The 20,112-nt window shown below is 47.1% G+C and overlaps 1 protein-coding gene across 1 annotated transcript; it reads right to left on the reverse strand.

The window, feature by feature from the left end:
* Window positions 1-13,847: 13,847 nt before the first annotated feature.
* Window positions 13,848-19,533, reverse strand: LOC311233726 (rho-related GTP-binding protein RhoG-like). Its single transcript, XM_084320723.1, has 3 exons — window positions 19,371-19,533; window positions 17,903-18,073; window positions 13,848-14,652 (listed from the first exon to the last, which is right to left on the reverse strand). Exons 1-3 carry the CDS (start codon window positions 19,497-19,499, stop codon window positions 14,377-14,379), a joined length of 576 nt encoding a protein of 191 aa, XP_084176849.1. The 5' UTR covers window positions 19,500-19,533; the 3' UTR covers window positions 13,848-14,376.
* Window positions 19,534-20,112: the final 579 nt, after the last annotated feature.

Raw genomic sequence — 20,112 nt, forward strand, 5'->3', positions numbered from 1 at the left:
ACGTTCGAGTTTGCGTATAGTTCGTGCATACCCTTTTCTCGTTGCGCCCCCAGCATCCCTACCAGGGATTGTACTTTTATAGACAGGTCGTCTAGTGAGCGATTGTCTGTTGCTGGGGGTAGGCGGTCGATATGCCTTATCTCCTGTATTACGTAATCCCATATACGTCCATATCTCTGGTCCAGCGCTGCTAGAGCCGCGGTGTATGGGGTCGTAGAGGTGGCATAGGCTAGCGCTATGTTGTGCGCTCGGGGCACTTTCAGGTGCTTCAATAATATTGCATACTTGTGGCGTTCATCAGCGACATCCACCATCATTGTCTCTAAGCACATCCGGAGCTCCGTGTACTGTGCTCGATTCTCGTGGGTGAAGTCTGGAAACGTCGGTGTGCCAATGTATGACGCCATGGATGGCTGGCACATCGGTGAGCGTTGGAAGAGAGGCCTCCTGGGCGAGTCTCTTCTTACGCCTCTCGGTGGGCTGGTACTGGCGGGGTACCATGGCCCGCTGGTCCAGGTGCTATTCCTCGGGACTGGTCGTGCGTCATGCTCACCCGTGAATCGAGTCGGGGGTCTGTAGCGCAGAGCCGCGGGGGTATAGCCTGGGCTGTACTGGACTTCCTGGTCCTGTGGAGTAATGTGCTGCTGTCGGGCTTGACTCTCCTCTTCTCCCTCTTCTTCTTCTGCCAGGTCATCTAGATCCTGTAGTCGTTTATTTAGCCTCTCCGCCGTGTCCGCCGTTCCTTCCTTGTAGCTGGGTCTCACTTGGACCGGTCGGGGAAGGAGTTCGGAGGGGGGTGTAGACTCTCTCTGGTGGTCGAGTTCAAGGTCGCCTAATCGGTTAGGGGAGGGTGCCCTTGACGTGTGTCTTGACGAGGCTCTGGAACCCCTTGTGGAGGGAGGGGGTGTTGCCCTGGTGATCAGCTGCTCCATTAGCTGCGCTTGTAGTCTGTCGCGCTCGGCTTGTAGTCTGTCGCGCTCGCCCTGTAGTCTGTCGCGCTCGGCTTCGCGCAAAATGAGAGCGATGTCGCGCTCTGCTTCTCTTTGGGCACCGTCAGCGGCGCGCTGGGTGTCGGACCGGTCTCTTGCCATATTCTCTTCCGTCTGAAGGCGTCTCATCTCCAGGCGTATGTGCTCTTCTTTGCTCCGTTGCTGTGTTTGGAGTCGATCGCGTTCACCCTGAAGTCGATCGCGTTCACCCTTGAGTCGATCGCGTTCGGTAGAGGCTGTCAGGCTGACGAGGAACGCCTGTGACGGCATCCTCTCCGCCTCGCTGGGGGAAGACGCTTGTAGGGGTGAGCCGCTCCTGGCTGTACTCGTTGGGGAGTCCTGGAGCTCTATCTCCTCGGCGCTCTCCTCATCTTGTTCCGTGCAGAGTTCCACCTCTGGAGGGTTGTCTTCCTCCCGGAGCTCTGGGGGGACTACTTCTTCGGTATTGGCGGGGGGTAAAGTCGTGTCAGTTCCCTCCTGGTCCCCACCGTGAGCTTGGTCAGTTACATTAGAACCCACTAGGGCCTCTGTGGTCGGGGTATCCTGGTTGATAGGGTCGGACATAATTTTACTTTCTACTTTTACTGCGTTTACTGTTTGTAGAAGGCTAGGTAGTTTACTGACAGCGTAATCCTCTAAGTACTGAGGTGGCTGTCGTCTACGTTGCGGGCGTTCTACTTTAGGAGGACCGTTTCGTGGAGTGTTCATCATAGGCCATTTCAATATTAATACCACTATATTAATATTACACTAATTACCCTCCGGCTCGAAGGACCAATTGTAACTGAGGGGTACAATTCCCTGACTGTATTGATAAGTATGGTATCATTAAACCACTACCGCTTTATGTACTTTAACTACTGGCCATACAGTACACGATATCTAAATATGATGAACACTTTCCCACCATGAAACCAGGTCCACACAAAGGTAATAATCCAATATTTAATATATAGCAAAGGGTACATATAACATTCACTATTACGTTTATGATTTGAATGCACTTGTAAGGCAAATGAGTACTCGTAGGCAAATCAACACTGAATGTCCAATCTCTGGTTACGCAGGAAGCAAGTATACAACCTGGCTCTTAGGGAATTATAACGATGGCACACTTAATGATTATAGCTGGATATACTGTAGGGGTCCTGCCGGTTGTAAGCCAGTAGGGGGGGTAGGAGAGCCGTCGGCCGTATCCCGTCTGGTCAACGATGTCTAGGGAGACTTCACGTACAGAAGACAGTGCAGTAGAATCTTGATCCACAGATGAATACACCTTGGCTCTCTTGTAGGCTGTAGCTGTAGCTGTAGCTCCACAGTGAAGAAGAAGCGAGGCGACCTCAGTCTGGTCTGAGCGCCGTCTCACCTTGACTCCTTTCGGGTAGATCCAACACTCACCGGTGTTGGCGATTATCCGCTCCACAAATCAAAGTACCAAAGCAAATATATATTCCATGCCGCATAGGGCTCAGCAGTCGTCGGGTAGGTAATCCAATGTACAGGTCCACTCGGTCCTCGCCTAGAACTCCTCGGATGAAAGCACCACGTGTGGTCTGCCCAACCTGGTTAAGACTCTAGATAACACGAGGAAGCGATGGGGGTGCTGCTCACTTTAGAACTCTAACCGCACGATGCACCATACATAATAGACTATTATTACTTAATAGAAATACGGTGCCAAACTCTGACAATTCAGCTATTAATTCGCACGAGGTCTCAATGCTATTCTAAGGCCAAACAGGCCATACTACACCGCACGCGGTATCGTGGGGTGAGGCTTCACGTTCTGTTACTTAGTTGGGTAGAAGACGAAGGGATAAGAGGAAGTCTACATTTCTTGCGCCATATTTATATGCGCGGTGAACAAATAGTGCCACTCTGCTTTCGGTAGCCGTATTCCTGCGCGGAGCTGAGGCTAGTAAAGGCATGTCTCGTCGGTACCTTTGAACTTGAACGCCAGGGGCTTGTCCCTGGCGCCTGGTCCTTTCGTCCAATAAGAGAATGAACTATTATGGGCTGTAGTAGAATAAAGGGATATTCAGTGTATATGTACAAGGAATATACAAGGGATATCAAACGATATACAAATACTATTAAATATATATCCATAAATAAATATATATATTCGGTTTAATCTGATCCTTCACAACAGTAAAATAACTTGTAAAGACTCTGTACTGAATGTAGCACTGCTGGCAGGAGCACTCATTCAAGGGTACTACGACTATGCTTGCACCTCATGGTACCAAAGCACCTCAAAGGCACTAAAAACAAGATTACAAACATCACAAAACAAACTGGTCCGACTACTGCTTGACCTGACTCCTAGAACCTACCTCACCCCTGCCCACTTTGACAACCTAGGATGGCTTAGCGTAGACGACAGAGTACAGCAACTTGCAATGGGCCTGGTCTACAAGATACACTACACGACCAAGGTACCCATGTACATGTCAAAATATTTCCCAAAGGTCAGTGAATACCACGATCACAACACCAGAGGGAGCTCCACAAATCATGTTAAACCCACATTCGGCTCAAACAAGGGACTAAACACGTTTCGCAATTATGCCACATCAATGTGGAACGCCCTACCCAAAGCTGTAAAGGAATGTGAATCACTACCCACCTTCAAAACCACTTTCAAAGAGCACCTACGGGAGACTGCACTTCTCGAAACTGGCCCCTGTAAATGTTCAAACCCAACCCCCTCCAATGTACAGTTTTCCCACCCCGCCTACCCAACCCAACCACCTCCAATGTACAGTCCCCCCCCCACCCCACCTACCCAACCTCCTCCAATGTACATTTTCTTCCCCCTCAAATGTATGTCTCTTTTTAGACTATTTTTGTACAGTACTGTATATTTGTAGATCTGGTATGATTGTGTCCTTGGTATGACTTCAACGGCTTCTGATTGGCTCGTTTAAGACTTATTAAACGGCCAGCAGCACCTATATATAATCTCCCCAGCACATAACTTAACATAACGCTTCAGACCGACTAAATCCACACCCCAGACCAGGCGTAATGCATCTCCCAATAATTATGGGACCTTTAAGTTAGTCGACGATTCAGCTATCTCAATGTGTAAGTATAGATTAATTAATTTATAACCTCAACAATGAATCAAATACATATATGATCATGATAGAACCATTCACATGTAAATGGGTGAATTATTTCCGGGCCCAAAACATAGCATTGGACATGAGAGGACTGTTGAATTCAGATATGAGGGGAAGTTCAGCTGATTGATTTGACAGTCAAATGAGAAAAGCTAAGAGGAGAGGGACTGGTGGGGGGTGATACAGACTCATACAGATATTAGGGGGCTCCTGTATATTTTCCCATATTGTGTGCAGTGGGTGCTTGGCACACACACACACACACACCATGTCCAGGTTGTATCTTCTTAATTCTCAGGTGTTATTGATACATTAGTCCAGGGTCCAGCGTCATCACAGTATAATAATAATAATAATAATGCAGGACCTCTTTAGAGGTCTTTATTCGGCATGCAACGAACTGGGACATGCAATGGGAGCGGCACACACACTGACAGTGTGGTAATAATGACCACAATAACACAGTAACTGTACCATCTAGTAACAACTGGCTCCCCATCGCCGCACAAATCCGCTTCAAGGTCCTGCATATCGTGCAATGAAGGGAACGGCACCTGCCTCTAACGACACACCCTCAAGACCCCTCCGCTCTACTTCTCCCGGCCGCCTCAGACCCACTCCTTTCCGAGCTCCTGGGGGGGGGGGGGGGGGGGGGGGTCATCAAAGAGAAGCCGGCTATTCTCGGTCCTCGCTCCGCAATGCTGGAACGAACTTCCCACCACAGTCAGGACAGCCAAACCCGACTAAATCGTCTGCAGTCGACTAAAAACACACTTCTTCAATCAATATGAAATTCGGAAAATAAAGAAACCCAATGGAAAAACATGCACAACAGATCGCTAACGCTGTCACGTCCCTGACGAAGACGGACAGGAGCACTTGGATTGGTCCCCGGGGCGCGGCCCCACGCTGCAGCCCTTGTCTGCTCCCGGCTGCCCTTGGGGGGGGGGGGGGAGGACGACGGGATGGGAGGTGCAGAGAACATTTCGTCAGCGACTCAGTGCATGTGTGTGTGTGTGTTCCTAAATGTTCCTAATGTAAATGTGTGACACACACAAGGACGATGCACACTGGTCATCATGCGTGCGCCATCAACCTCTACAGCTGATGCATCTTTGGGTGAGCATTGCCTGACTCTTTATCACTTTAAAAACACGTTATCAGTGTTTTCTTGGTGCAGGAAGTCTAATCTTTGTTGGGCATTTTGTTGGAACAGTTTCTTATTTGCATGGGTGTCATACTGTGCCATCCAGGTGCAACTCGGTTGAAGCAAATGGGCATCTCGGTCTGTGGGGTGTCACTTTGGAACAGCCTGCATGAGACGTTAACGTTTAGTAAAAATATTAGAAAATGTTAAAGCAGTTATAAACAAACATTCTTAAAACAAATACACGAAAGAGGAAAATCTAGAGTAGTACTGTTACTTCTTATGACTATGACATATTCTATTCCTTGCAAATACTGCTATCTTCTTCTTTTTTAGATTTTCTTTTAAATTATTATTATCATTTACTATAGATGGAGAGCAAGAATCTGTGAATTGTGTGATGTAAGGAAGGGGCAGGACTAGATAAGCACTGCCTCTTTCTGCCCCTTCTCGAACCAAATTCTATGTTTTGGTTTCTTTTTGTATGTGTGCGTGTGTTTGTGTGTATGTGTGTATACGTGTTTGTATGTATGTGTCAAGTGTATGTAGTTATATGTATGTATGTGTATGTATATGTATATTGTTTTTGCTTTTATCAATTTGTTGTGATAATTATGTGTGTTAGTTCGAGATAAATAAAAATCAATCAATCAATCAATCAATCAATCAATCATGTGGTCACATTGCATGAGAAGGTTTCACGTGCAACGCTAGTCTGACATGCGATACGTCACGGGAGTAGGGGAGAAGATTCAACCTTCAAGGCAAGTGCTATCGTGACCTGACGACAGGTTTGGGCAAATGTGAGGAATGTTGAGCAGCTTTAAACTGTGTGTGTGTGTGTGTGTGTGTGTGTGTGTGTGTGTGTGTGTGTGTGTGTACGTGCGCATGCATAAGTTTGTGAACTATGCACTCAGGATTCCATGTTAAAGTATGCAGCATTCTCACAGTCAAGAGTTCCCTAGTCTATTCCTAATAAATTGATTAATAGTTATTAATAATGTAATGAATAATTAATTTAAATTAATAGTCCCATTTCTTTCCTTTTTTTCAGTTGACATGAATTCCAAGATTGGGGTTTATTTGCTAATGATATAAATAATAAATGTTCTATTATTTGCCAACCGGCAGGAAAATCCTCTTAAGCCTTACATTTCATTAAATTAATTAAACACTTTTTCAACATATTGAACTGGACTTTTTATTCTCAGCTTGTATCAAATGCAGGTCTGAATACACAACACAGAACACTCTTCTCAGTTTAGACAATGACTTTACATTCACAGGAAAATAAATCATGAACAAATACAGCAAAAATATCCAATCATGTAATAAAAATTAAAACATAAATTACGGATTTATGATAAATATCTCTATATAAGATGAACATTCAAGCGCAATGGCCCATGTGGTGGAAGATAATGGCAGGGTGGGGGTAGTAGGGCTCGGGGGAGGTGCCATTATAGCCCCCTTTGGTCAAGAGATTATAGAACACAGAATTGGAATTGCTAGAATGGGTAATACCATACTACAACCAACGCCCTCGAATGGCTATTCGGCTGGTACACTAAAGATGGCTGCCATCGAATGGTCATTTCGGGTGGTACACTGAAGATGGCTGCCATCGAATGGTAATTCGGCTGGTACACTAAAGATGGCTGCCATCGAATGGTCATTTCGGGTGGTACACTGAAGATGGCTGCCATCGAATGGTCATTTCGGGTGGTACACTGAAGATGGCTGCCATCGAATGGTCATTCGGCTGGTACACTGAAGATGGCTGCCATCGAATGGTCATTCGGCTGGTACACTGAAGATGGCTGCCATCGAATGGTCATTCGGCTGGTACACTGAAGATGGCTGCCATCGAATGGTCATTTCGGCTGGTACACTGAAGATGGCTGCCATCGAATGGTCATTTCGGCTGGTACACTGAAGATGGCTGCCATTGAATGGTCATTCGGCTGGTACACTGAAGATGGCTGCCATTGAATGGTCATTTCGGGTGGTACACTGAAGATGGCTGCCATCGAATGGTCATTTCGGGTGGTACACTGAAGATGGCTGACATCGAATGGTCATTTCGGGTGGTACACTGAAGATGGCTGCCATCGAATGGTCATTCGGCTGGTACACTGAAGATGGCTGCCATCGAATGGTCATTCGGCTGGTACACTAAAGATGGCTGCCATCGAATGGTCATTCGGCTGGTACACTGAAGATGGCTGCCATCGAATGGTCATTTCGGCTGGTACACTGAAGATGGCTGCCATCGAATGGTCATTCGGCTGGTACACTAAAGATGGCTGCCATCGAATGGTAATTTCGGCTGGTACACTGAAGATGGCTGCCATCGAATGGTCATTCGGCTGGTACACTGAAGATGGCTGCCATCGAATGGTCATTCGGCTGGTACACTGAAGATGGCTGCCGTCGAATGTTAGATTCAGTCGGCAAAGGGCTTCCAGTGCAGTTGTGTTAAAACCAAATGTATGCCATCATGCAATATCCACACACATAAAATAACATCACCATTTCCAGGAAAACAATGATTCAAATTCTATGGCAACCAAATTAGGTGTACTAATTAAATGACAGAACACACCGATGTCTATTCTATCCCTTCTAGTTCTATGTTCTAGAAGGGTTTGTCAACGGACAGGAAGTGAGGGAGGGAGGAGGAAGAGGAAACGGCTCCCTGCCTCTTAAGAGAACCTCAGGAGGACGATGACTTCCTGCAGAGAGAGACGTCGAACAGAAGGAGGAACACCGCTCCGTTTGGGAATCCCTATTAGTTCCTATGGGCGGGGCCTACTGGCGCCATCTAGAGGTACAACCCGGCTCTGACCTGTAGATTAGTTCCTATGGGCGGGGCCTACTGGCGCCATCTAGAGGTACAACCTGGCGCTGACCTGTAGATTAGTTCCTATGGGCGGGGCCTACTGGCGCCATCAAGAGGTACAAGCCGGCGCTGACCTGTAGATTAGTTCCTATGGGCGGGGCCTACTGGCGCCATCTAGAGGTACAACCTGGCGCTGACCTGTAGATTAGTTCCTATGGGCGGGGCCTACTGGCGCCATCTAGAGGTACAACCTGGCGCTGACCTGTAGATTAGTTCCTATGGGCGGGGCCTACTGGCGCCATCAAGAGGTACAACCCGGCTCTGACCTGTAGATTAGTTCCTATGGACGGGGCCTACTGGCGCCATCTAGAGGTACAACCCGGCGCTGACCTGTAGATTAGTTCCTATGGGCGGGGCCTATTTGTCTAGTCTAGTGTGTTCATTAGACGGGTGAGATCCTCTTTCAGTGCCTCTGTGCCTGTTTTCTTAGGCAGTTAGCCTCTCTGGTATGCGTGCCATTCAGTGATGCCACAGATTACTTGTAAAAAATAATCTGATTACTGATTACTCCTTTAAAAAGTAATCTAGTTACTTTACTGATTACTTGATTACTTTGAAAGTAACTAGGTTACGAAGTCGTCGCCGTCGTCCCCCTGCTGCTGCCACGACATAAGAATGATAACAGTTGTTTTTCTCTCTCTCTCTCTCTCTCTCTCTCTCTACCAAATCCATTCTGAGACAACGGACTCAGTGCGTACTCCGCAAGTCGCGCGTAACATGAATCTCTCTCTCTCACTCTCACTCTCTCTCTCAAGTAGCCAAATTACACTATAAAACGAACTGGATAGTTGATTTAACTTCATGCTGAAGCCATTCTAAAATCAGCTATAAACGTAAACACGACTGTACCCCTGGCTCTCTTATCATCAGCATTATGAGATAGTAACTAAATAGTAACGCACAGCCACTTGGAAAAGTAACTGTAATCAGATTACTGGCTTGTAAAAAGTAAGTAAGTTAGACATTGATATTACTGAAAAAGTAATCAGATTAGAGTAACTAGTTACTTAGTAAGTAGTTACTGGCATCACTGGTGCCATTAGCGTTAGCCACGTTTCTAGGCCTCTTTTCTTTTGGAAAGAATGATAAAAAAAAATGTATTAAAAAAAATATATATATATATATTTATAATATTATTGTAATTTTTTTTTTGCATTCGACTAAGAGGTTGGCAGTCGACCACGGCTCCTTTCGATCGATTAGTCGACTATTCGACTAATAGGGGTCAGCCCTACCCAATGGAAAAACATGCAGAACAGATCGCTGTCGCGTCCCCGGCGAAGACGGACAGGAGCACATGGGTTGGTCCCCGGGGCGCGGTCCCACGCCGCAGCCCATGTCTGCTCCCGGCTGCCCATGTGGGGGGGGAAGGACGACAGGATGGGTCAAGTGCAGAGAGACATTTCATTGGCGACTCAGTGCATGTGTGTGTTCCTGTGGGTCGCTCATCTCCCATGTGTGTGAATCTGCATGACAAATAAAGACTTCTTCTTCTTTTACATTACAGGCTTGAGTCTTGGGATCTGGCTTTCGGAGGTGTTTTTTTACGATTGGACGGTCTTAAGATTGTAGGAATGACATTAATATCTCAATTGAGACGATTTGATTTCTTTCTTTTTTTAATCCTCTTTTTCTCCGCCTGATTTTTCTATGCTTTTTCCTCCCATCCCAATTTAGTCGTTATGCCAATTCCCCCCCCTCCCCTACCTGGTCGTTGTGCGCATGTGCCCCCTACTGGTCGGTACAAGAGAACCCTGAAGTCTACCACATGCTTCCTCCGACACATGCGGAGACAGCCAGCAGGCTCTCTTCTCACCTGGCAGCGAGGACTCTCATTGGTGAAGCGTAACGCGTGGTGGGAGGTCACGCTGCCTTCACCACTTCCTGCCTCTCGCTGTGCAGGCGCCCAGACCTGACCTGTAGGCGTCGCTGTCCACAACGCCAGATTACCACCCCATCGACTTCCCTCCCGCTAACTCAGCCAAACGAGTTAGTATGACGATCGGCCCAAGCCGCGCAGGGCAATGCTGACTCCGGGAGTCGAGGCCGCAGCCTCTTGCATTGGTGACGAGCGCAATCTCCGCTACGCCACCCGACCGCCTAGACGATTTGATTTCTAAGAAAAGAAACAAAGGTGAACTTCAGCACCGATGAGCTATGGAGTCCCGTGGCTTCAACAGAATTGGATGTGGGGCCTGCCTGCCCCTCCCAGATGGCAAGAGTAGAAATCCTATCATGAGCCTGGGTTCGAGGGCCAGAGGCTACTGTAGCTACAGTTCTCATGCGGATCTGAGGCTGACAACAACCCCCGACTGTACAGTATCCAAGCCTTCCAGTTTTTCCACAGAGAGAGCGCGCTGTTATCAGCCAACCAAGCCTTTCGGGACGATACGGAAATGATAGAACAGGCTTCTGAGATGACGAGCCGGAGGAAACGAGACGTCACAGGGGGCAAATATGAAACACTGACCTGAGCCGTTCAGTATTCGAGAAGAAGGGAATTGCATTCCATTGCATGGAATATGTTCTCTTTCTTCCAACATGGCTGCCTGTAAACATAGGTAACCACTTTCAGAAGAAAATGCTTTATTTATGTGCAGCGGTAGAGTATAGGTGAGACATTGGAAAAGCACCATTATCATTGTTCGCACCGTAACTTGTTTACAAGATCCTATAAGGGCCTTCCAACATGGAGGACACATGGGGCACTGTATAAACGTGCAAGGCCTCTGTTATGGTCATCATGAGACATAATGAGCAAGGTATCAGCAACATCTTTTAATTCTTGTCTTATCCAATATAGGAATTGGATATTTGTTCTGCTTAGTAAAGTTCTGTAATATTTGAAACACAGACACACACACACACACACACATTTGTGATCCCAGTATGATCATTTTCTATGAAACGGCACCCATGCACTGCGTCTGAAGTAAGGCGTCATACATACACAGGTTAGAACGGTCACAGTAGGGCGGCCGGGTAGCGCAGCGGACTACGCGTCTGTCTACCACCACAGAGACAGTGGGATCGAATCCAGCTGTGGTACCTCCAGCTTGGTCCACCGTCCATACTGACACAATTGGCAGTGTTAGCGGGTGGGAAAACCCGGCGAGGGTGGGTCCTGGTCGTTGTAAACAGCGACTCCTACAGTTCGGTCGGGGCGCCTGCACAGCAAGGGAAGGATCTGGAAGAGGTAGTGTGACCTTCCACACGTTACACTCTCCCAGTGAGAGTCCGCGCTGCCAGGTGAAAAGAAGCGGTGGGCTGGGTACACATGTGTCGGAGGAAGCATGTGATAGTCTCCGCCCTCCCAGACCGACGGTAGGGGGTAGGTGCGCAACGACCAGGAAGGGGAGTGGGAATTGGCATAACGACTAACATTGGGAGGGGAGAAAATCGTAAAAAGAAGGAGGAAAAAGATAATAAAAAAGAATGAAAAAAAAAGGTCACAGTAGGCCGGGGGTGGGGCAGAGACGAGGCTCTAATATGAAGGCCGACATACATCCTTCCTCCTTCTCTTCTGAGGACAGAATCACTCAGTGGGGTATTTCCTCAAATGTAACAGGGGTGGTTGTGTTTTCCCCGCATATTTTCTGCCGTCATAACCCATTAAAACCTTGAGCTTTATGGCTAATAGTGGCCTGTGACCACTTTTGAAAGAGGATGCCTAATTTCTGTGCAATGTTAGAGTAGGTGAAACAGTGCTTCACCAGCTTGGTCCTAAGAAGGAAGATTGTCCTGAATACGGTATTCAAAAACCATAACCTCACTCACTTCATCGTCTAAGAGCAATGACCATCGAGCTCTGAAGTGGCACGTGCTCTGACTGACTGACCACGTTGAAGAGACAATTCTTCATCTGGCCAAAAAACGGGTTGCTTTCATGCCTGCTAACCCGAACCCCCCCCGTTCAATTAAACCAAATGCAACCTAAAGAAAACGGCCCTTGATTTGGGGATTTTATGACAACCATGGATAGACTTTGTTTACAAATGAGACTACAAAGAAGAAAAGCCTTTTGAGTGGGCCTGGGCATGTCCAAGCTAGCGCGCCCTGTTGTGGAGAAGAAGCTATGATCCCCCTGCTGGAGAGAATGCATGCTTTCATTTAATCTCGGCGGGACGACTGTAATTCCATGTCCCGCCTGCAGCTGGTCCAACATGCAGCGGCCAGGCTGCTTAATCATTTTAGGCAACCAGCTTGCGCCTAGCCACGCCCCCGCGGCGACGCGGCAGAGCGGCATTATGCAGCCGTAATCCCCCCTCTTTTAACATCGACGGTTAGCTCAACTGGTTCGCCGCCTTGCTGTGGATCCTGCGGTGCGTTGGTGACAAGTTCGAATCACTTCAATTTTTTATTTTTATTTTTTTTAACATGCATTCTTTCGCCGGTTAAGTTTAGGCATTGTTTCGGAGTTGGTTAAGGTTAGGGTTACGTTTAGGCATTGTTTCGGAGTTGGTTAAGGTTAGAGTTTGTCGCAGAGCATGGCAATAGAATGCAGCCTATTTCCGCACTGCCGCTCTCTCGCGCTGCCGCGGTCACATGGGCGTAGTGGCCAATCAGAGAAACGCTGAACACAAGCTGGTTGCCTAAAATGTTGACGCGGCCAGGCTTCTGACTGGTTCCAGAAAGAGGGACCATATCTCCCCTTTTTTGGCCTCTCTTCACTGGCTGTTCGCTTTCATAGTCCCTGAACCGACTGGCTCCCTCCTATATCACAGATCTCCTGAAGCCCTTACACCACCTCCAGGTCTCTCAGGTCGTCTGACCTGGGCCTCCTGGCTGTCCGTCCCACGCCCAGTGCTTTCGCGGTCACAGCCCCTAGACTAGAGACTCTGGAATAGCCTTCCCTCCTCCATCCGACTCGCCCCATCCTCCATCGATTCTTTCAAGTCTTTGGCTTAAAACATCTTACTTCTATTCACTGGCGTTTGAATCTTCTTAATGGGTTTTGTGCTGCTTGTATATCGTGTACATGTCTCTTCTATGTACTGATCTTCGTACGCCTGCTTTACCGTATTGTTTACGTGTTATTATTTGTAAGGCTTTGTGCAGCGCTTCTTTCTAAACGTGCTTTATACATAAAGTTGACTTGATTTGACTGCTAATCCAGTGTTTCTTAAACCGGGGGGAAGGGGGGGGGGAGGGGGGTGCTGGGCACTGTCTGTATCTGGTTCCTTTCAGACTGCTGAGCAATCTGTCCAGTATAGAAATCAATATCTATCATTATGTCTAATGCAAGTGGTCCCAAGTTGAAGACAGCATTCCCCCCAACAAGGCAAAAAAGAAAAGACAACCATTTGCTCTTCCTCCGGCACGAGGACGTTCATAAGAAACGCTGTAGCGGTCTACTCCATGAGACTGGACTACAGCTGAGCCCACTTTGGTGCTGAGTCGGTTGTTGCTTTCACTTGTGTGCCATTTTGCATCCCCACTTAAAGGAACACGCCAACATTTGGGGAAATTAGTCTCCTGAGAGAGACAAAGAAGATGGATACCAGTTTCCTCTCTGTGCGTTCAGTAGAAAGCTATCTGGCTGCACGTTAGCCTAGCTTAGCACAATGAATGGAAGCGGACATGGTCGGTTAGCCTTGGGGAGAGGTGTTAGTTGGACAATGCCTAGGCCAACCGGCCATGTCCGCTTCCATCCATTGTGCTAAGCTAGGTTAACATGCAGCCAGATAGCTTTCTACTGAACGCACAGAGAGGAAACTGGTATCTATCTCCTTGTCTCTCTCTGGAGAAGACGGTAAGCTAATTTCCCAAAATGTTGGCGTGTTCCTTTAAGTTAAAATCGAAAGCTTATTTGGAAGAGCACAACGCGACTGCTGTGAAATGGCCAAAGAAGGGGTGCCGACGTGGGTGAAATGAAAGCAACAGGATCACATGGGTTAATGGGAGAGGCACCACCACCTGATCTCACAGTACACAACTGAAAGAAAAAAACAAACGATGCCCAGATATGAACACACACTGAACATTTTGATATGTAATTGAGTCAGATGCCAAAGAGTTTCATATCTTTGGGATTAGAGGCTTTGGAACCCTCCTCTTACTCACAAAACTCTCTCTCTCTCTGCCTCTCTCTCTCTCTCCCTCTCTCTCTCTCTCTCTCTCTCTCCCTCTCTCTCTCTCTGCCTCTCTCTCTCTCTCTCTCTCTCTCTCTCTCTCTCTCTCTCTCTCTCTCTCTCTCTCTCCCTCCCCCCCCTACAGCAGCAGACAGTGTCTCTTGTGGACGGTGGGCTGCGGGTCGAGGAAGGCCCTGACGGACTCCGCGAACACGTCCTTGACCCCCTCCTGGTTGAGAGCCGAGCACTCCAGGTAGCGGGCGGCTTGGATCTGGCGGGCCAGCGCCGCGCCCTGCTGGTGCGTGACGGCCGTCTGGTTCTGCTCCTTCAGCTTCCGCTGGCTCTCGGGGTCGCTCCGCAGGTCGCTCTTGGTGCCCACCAGGATGATGGGCACGCCGGGGCAGTGGTGGGAGACCTGCGGGGACACACACACAGACGATGATGACAGTGTATACAGTTCAAGCTTCGCCCTCTTTTCTGGATCCTCCAATCGCAACAGTCGCTTCCGGAGGGAAGAAACTATTCATTCTTTATTGTCTTTTTCCCCTCCTTCTTTTTCCGATTTTTCTCCCATCCCAATGTTAGTCGTTATGCCTATTCCCAATCCCCTTCCTGGTCGTTGCGCACTCTACCCCCTACCGTCGGTCTGGGAGGGCGGAGACTATCACATGCTTCCTCCGACACATGTGTACCCAGCCCACCGCTTCTTTTCACCTGGCAGCGCGGACTCTCGCTGGGGGAGTGTAACGTGTGGAAGGTCACACTACCTCTCTTAGATCCTTCCCTTGCTGTGCAGGCGCCCCGACCGAACTGTAGGAGTCGCTGTTTTACAACGACCAGGACCCACCCTCGCCGGGGTTTCCCACCCGCTGACTCTGCCAATTGTGTCAGTATGGACGGTCGGCCAAGCCAGAGGCACCACAGCTGTCTCTGTGGTGGTAGACAGACGCTTAGTCCTCTGCGCTACCCGGCCGCCCTCATTCTTTAATTTATGGCGCTTTTCCACTGCATGGCACCTACTCGACTCGACTCTACTCTACTCGGCCTTTTCGGTTTTCCATTGCCGAAATCTGTGGATGGTATACCTGGTAGGGGAGACTGGGGTAAGTTGAGCCACTTTTCATTTTCAGCATCACTACATGATGGCAATTATATTTGTGTTGCTAACTGATATATCAGCATATATTTCAGAATTATGTTTGCAGTGAGAAAAAAGTGCAATAAGCAAAAAAAAAGATACATTCACAGTGTATTCTGCTTCATTTATTGATGAAACAAAACCAACAGCAACACAATTTTATCTCCAAGAGCAAAGAGTTTAGTCTCACAAAAAGATACATCATTTTATTATGCTTATGTGCTAATGTGACTGGGATTTCCCATTATAACCGTGTAGCATTGCGGGCTGAGCGTACATTAGCTAATAAGGCACCTAGTTTCATAGCTAGGTTCCATATGTGTGTGTGTGTGTGTGTGTGTGTGTGTGTGTGTGTGTGTGTGTGTGTGTGTGTGTGTGTGTGTGTGTGTGTGTGTGTGTGTGTGTGTGTGTGTGTGTGTGTGTGTGTGTGTGTGTGTGTGTGTCGCGTTGAAGGTGACGTTACAAGCACTTCTCGCGTTACATTGAGCTCATGGGAGAGAGAGCAGGGGGGAGAAAATGAATGAATGTGGATGAGAGCCCTTGACATTAAGTGGTTGTACTGTAGCTACGGCTGTGGGGGGGGGGGGGGGGGCTGGAGACATGATCCAATAGACTTTTATATACGCCTGAGTCTCCTGAACACGGAGAGACCAATCCCAAGTCAATCTGCACTTTCTTGGCCGAGCTATAGTCACTTTAGATTTAGATTTAAACTGACCCATGGATACTGAAGTATTGAGTTAAGGTGCTTTGCAAAACATTCCATGTGTCGGGGGCACAGAGGCGAAACGCAGATTTTCCTAATTCAGTGCAAACTCTGGGGACCCTAAGTGTAAGTGGATCACCAGAGCGGAGGATGACGAGGTCCAGAGTTCCAGTCCAGTAATGAAGTGAAGTAGGGTGGAAGATCATCAATAATGGGGATTTGACATTCACGTTTTTTTTTCTTTTTTTTTCATGTTTTACATATATAGTTTTTTTCTTTTTGCATAATATATATATTTGTTTTGTAAGGTTTTAAATTAGTACACTCATTTGAGTAGTGGAAAAGGGGTAGGATTAAATAAGTGTATACTTCTTCCTATACTCCTTTTCGAACATGTAAATTGAGTTATGTTTTGCTTTTGTTTATATATATATATATATATTAGTGCTGTCAGGCGATTAAAAAAAATTATCTAATTAATTACAGGATTTGTAATTAATTAATCTAATTAATCGCATTTTAATCGCATAACCATTTTAGGCCTGATATTTTATATTCTATAATCATATTTCAAATTGCATGTGTCCGGATGGCAGAATTCAGTACTGTATCTACAAAACCTTCTGTTTAATCATCTTCCATCTATTAATTTGCTTGGATTTTTCAGGTCTGGTCAATTTTAGCACAGTGTTATTCACAGTAAAAAAAAAAAGAATTGAATTGGTTGAAGTCAGAGGTTCTATGTAGGATTGTTAGTAACTGTCTAACTGTATATATAACTGTTTCCACTAGAGGGCGCTCTAGGCGGAGCCACTCAAGACAACACCAGGTGGCCAGTATAAATAGAGATGTCTCCTCCTACTCTACCTTTCCCCCCCCCCCCCAGCCTCTCAGTGAGAGGAGAACTCTAGAACTGCTGCTCATACCATGTGAATGAATAAACCACGCCAGTTAAAGGCTAAAGATAGAAACCATGCCTCTTGACCACATTATTGTCGCCCTATAGCCGGATTCTGTCAACAGAATTGATATTCTCATTTGGTTCATTACAATTTACTCAAGCCTAGTAACAGACACAGTATTACTGACACTGGGAATATTCCCTGAGATCCATAGATGTCCCTAGAATCAGATACCAAGAACATGCAAATGGACCATTTTAAAAATAAGTTTGTAAATGTTTATTTTACGTTTGTATGGAATGAATGAGATTAAAAAAAAATAGTTCATTTTCATAACGCAATCATTTGCTGTGTAATTAATTAATCTAATTAACGCGATAAACTGACAGCCCTAATATATATATATATATATTTTTCCATTTAATTTCTTGATCAATGATTTGTTTTGATTTTATATTGTTTGTATTTATTTACACATATGTTGGATTATGTCATTGGTTTGTCATGACAAACCAATAACAAATCGCAAATTAACCGGTGGCTACAACAACACACAGTAACCAATGATGCATGTAGTTACTGTGTGTTGTTGTAGCCACCGGTTAATTCGCGATTTGTTATTGGTTTGTCATGACAAACCAATGACATAATCCAACATATGTGTAAAGGCACAACATATTCCAGTTAACGGTATATTTTTTTTAATGATTCGTTACGGCGAAATCAATACTTCCATTTGTATAAATTGCGTTAAGGGGAGCTTATTATTCCTGCCTTTCTGAGGAGCTTGTCGCGGCTCATGCGCGCGCGTCGGCCAATCAGAGCAACGCGGAAGGACAAGTGGGCTGCCGAAAGTATTCACGCATCCCTGTCTGCCATAATGACCCCCCCCCCCCCCCCAGCAGGGTCCTGCACTGACCTCAGGATGCCACTTGTGTTTGATGTTCTCGTAGGAGGCGGGGCTGGAGATGGAGAAACAGACGATGAAGACGTTGGTCTGGGGGTAGGAGAGCGTCCTCAGCCGGTCGTACTCCTCCTGTCCTGCCGTGTCCCACAGGTTGAGACTGATGGAGCGGCCGTCCACCATCACCTGAGACACACACAGACAGGTCACATGACACACACAGACAGGTCACATGACAGACAGAGACAGGTCACATGACACACAGAGACAGTGTTTAGTAGGGGTGGGAATCACCGGAGGCCTCACGATACGATACTGTATCACGGTACTTGAGTCACGATACGACAGTATTGCGATGCTAAATATATTGCGATATATGCTGAGTATTGCGATGCTAATATTGCGATATATTGCGATTTATTACCTTTTTTTCAACTGCAACGTAAAACTTTGTCAACATGTTTTATCTAATCAAATTAAGTTTTCAGTCTGTTCATCTCACTTCAATCATTTTTATTGCAGAACATTTTCTCAAGCAGACAGATGTCAACACTGTAATCTGTGTGTTGCATGTACCTGACAAACTGAACTGTTTGTATTACAGTCATATTCCAACTTAACTGAATGCACACGTGTGTGTGTGTGTGTGGACTACTGTACTATTACAGGTATTGAAATGAACAATGCAACTTCCTTATAAAATAAAAAAATGTATATCGATACTTTGCGTCCCTGTATCGATACAGTATCGCCACGTAAAGTATCGCGATACTACTATGTATCGATTTCCCCCCCCCCACCCCTAGTGTTTAGACAGGTCACATGACACACAGAGACAGGTCACATGACACACAGAGACAGTGTTTAGACAGGTCACATGACACACACAGACAGGTCACATGACACACAGAGACAGGTCACATGACACACAGAGACAGTGTTTAGACAGGTCACATGACACACACAGACAGGTCACATGACACACAGAGACAGGTCACATGACACACAGAGACAGTGTTTAGACAGGTCACATGACACACAGAGACAGGTCACATGACACACAGACAGGTCACATGACACACAGAGACAGTGTTTAGACAGGTCACATGACACACAGAGACAGGTCACATGACACACACAGACAGGTCACATGACACACAGAGACAGTGTTTAGACAGGTCACATGACACACAGAGACAGGTCACATGACACACAGAGACATCGTTTAGACAGGTCACATGACACACAGGTCTCATTCATACACACACACACACACACACTCACACACACACGCACACACACACACACACACACACACCACACACGCACGCACACACACACGCACACGCACGCACACACACACACGCACACACACACGCACACGCACGCACACACACACGCTCACACACACGCACGCACACACACACACGCACACACACACACACGCGCACACACACACACACACACGGACACACAGACCGACCTGGCTGCTGTAGTTGTCGAACACGGTGGGGATGTATTCCTTGGGGAAGGCTCCAGACGTGTAGGAGATGAGCAGGCAGGTCTTGCCCACGGCGCCGTCCCCCACCACCACACACTTGATGCTCTGCATGACCACCCCCTGAACTCTCACCTGCGACCCCTCAGTAACCTGGAAGAACACACGAGCAAACATAGCGTTTTTGATATTTAGACCGACCTTGATTCAATGTTGTATACAGTATAGTCCAGCTGCATAGTTGACTGTACTACTATAGACGGGTTTCCTCCTGTTTGTAAACAGACCTCGTCGTCGCTAACGCTGTCGCGTCCCATGACGAAGACGGGCCAGGAGCACTTGGATTGGTCCCCGGCGCGGCCCCACGCCCTTAGGGGGGGGAAGGACGACGGGGATGGGTCAAACGCAGAGAGGAAGATTTCCTCGGTGACCCAAAAGATTTAATATTTGCATGTGTGTGTGTATCTGCGTTTGCCGCCCATCGCATGTGTGTGTCACTGCATGACGACATTGTCAATGTGTGCAATGAAGAATAAAGACTTCTTCAAAGTCCAGTTTAATCTTAATCTTAATCTTAATCATAAACAAAGCGTGTTTGACCCCATAAGCGGTATCTGCCGAGTTTACGGTGACTGAGTCGCCCCACTGACCTGCGTCGAGCTGCGTGTTACGATGGGGAGGCGAGGGAAGGAGAGGAGAACCCAATATGCGGAATGGAAGGAGGAAA

The sequence above is a fragment of the Notolepis coatsorum genome (assembly GCF_963971535.1).
Source record: "Notolepis coatsorum genome assembly, chromosome: 8".
NCBI classification, from domain to species: Eukaryota; Metazoa; Chordata; class Actinopteri; order Aulopiformes; family Paralepididae; genus Notolepis; species Notolepis coatsorum.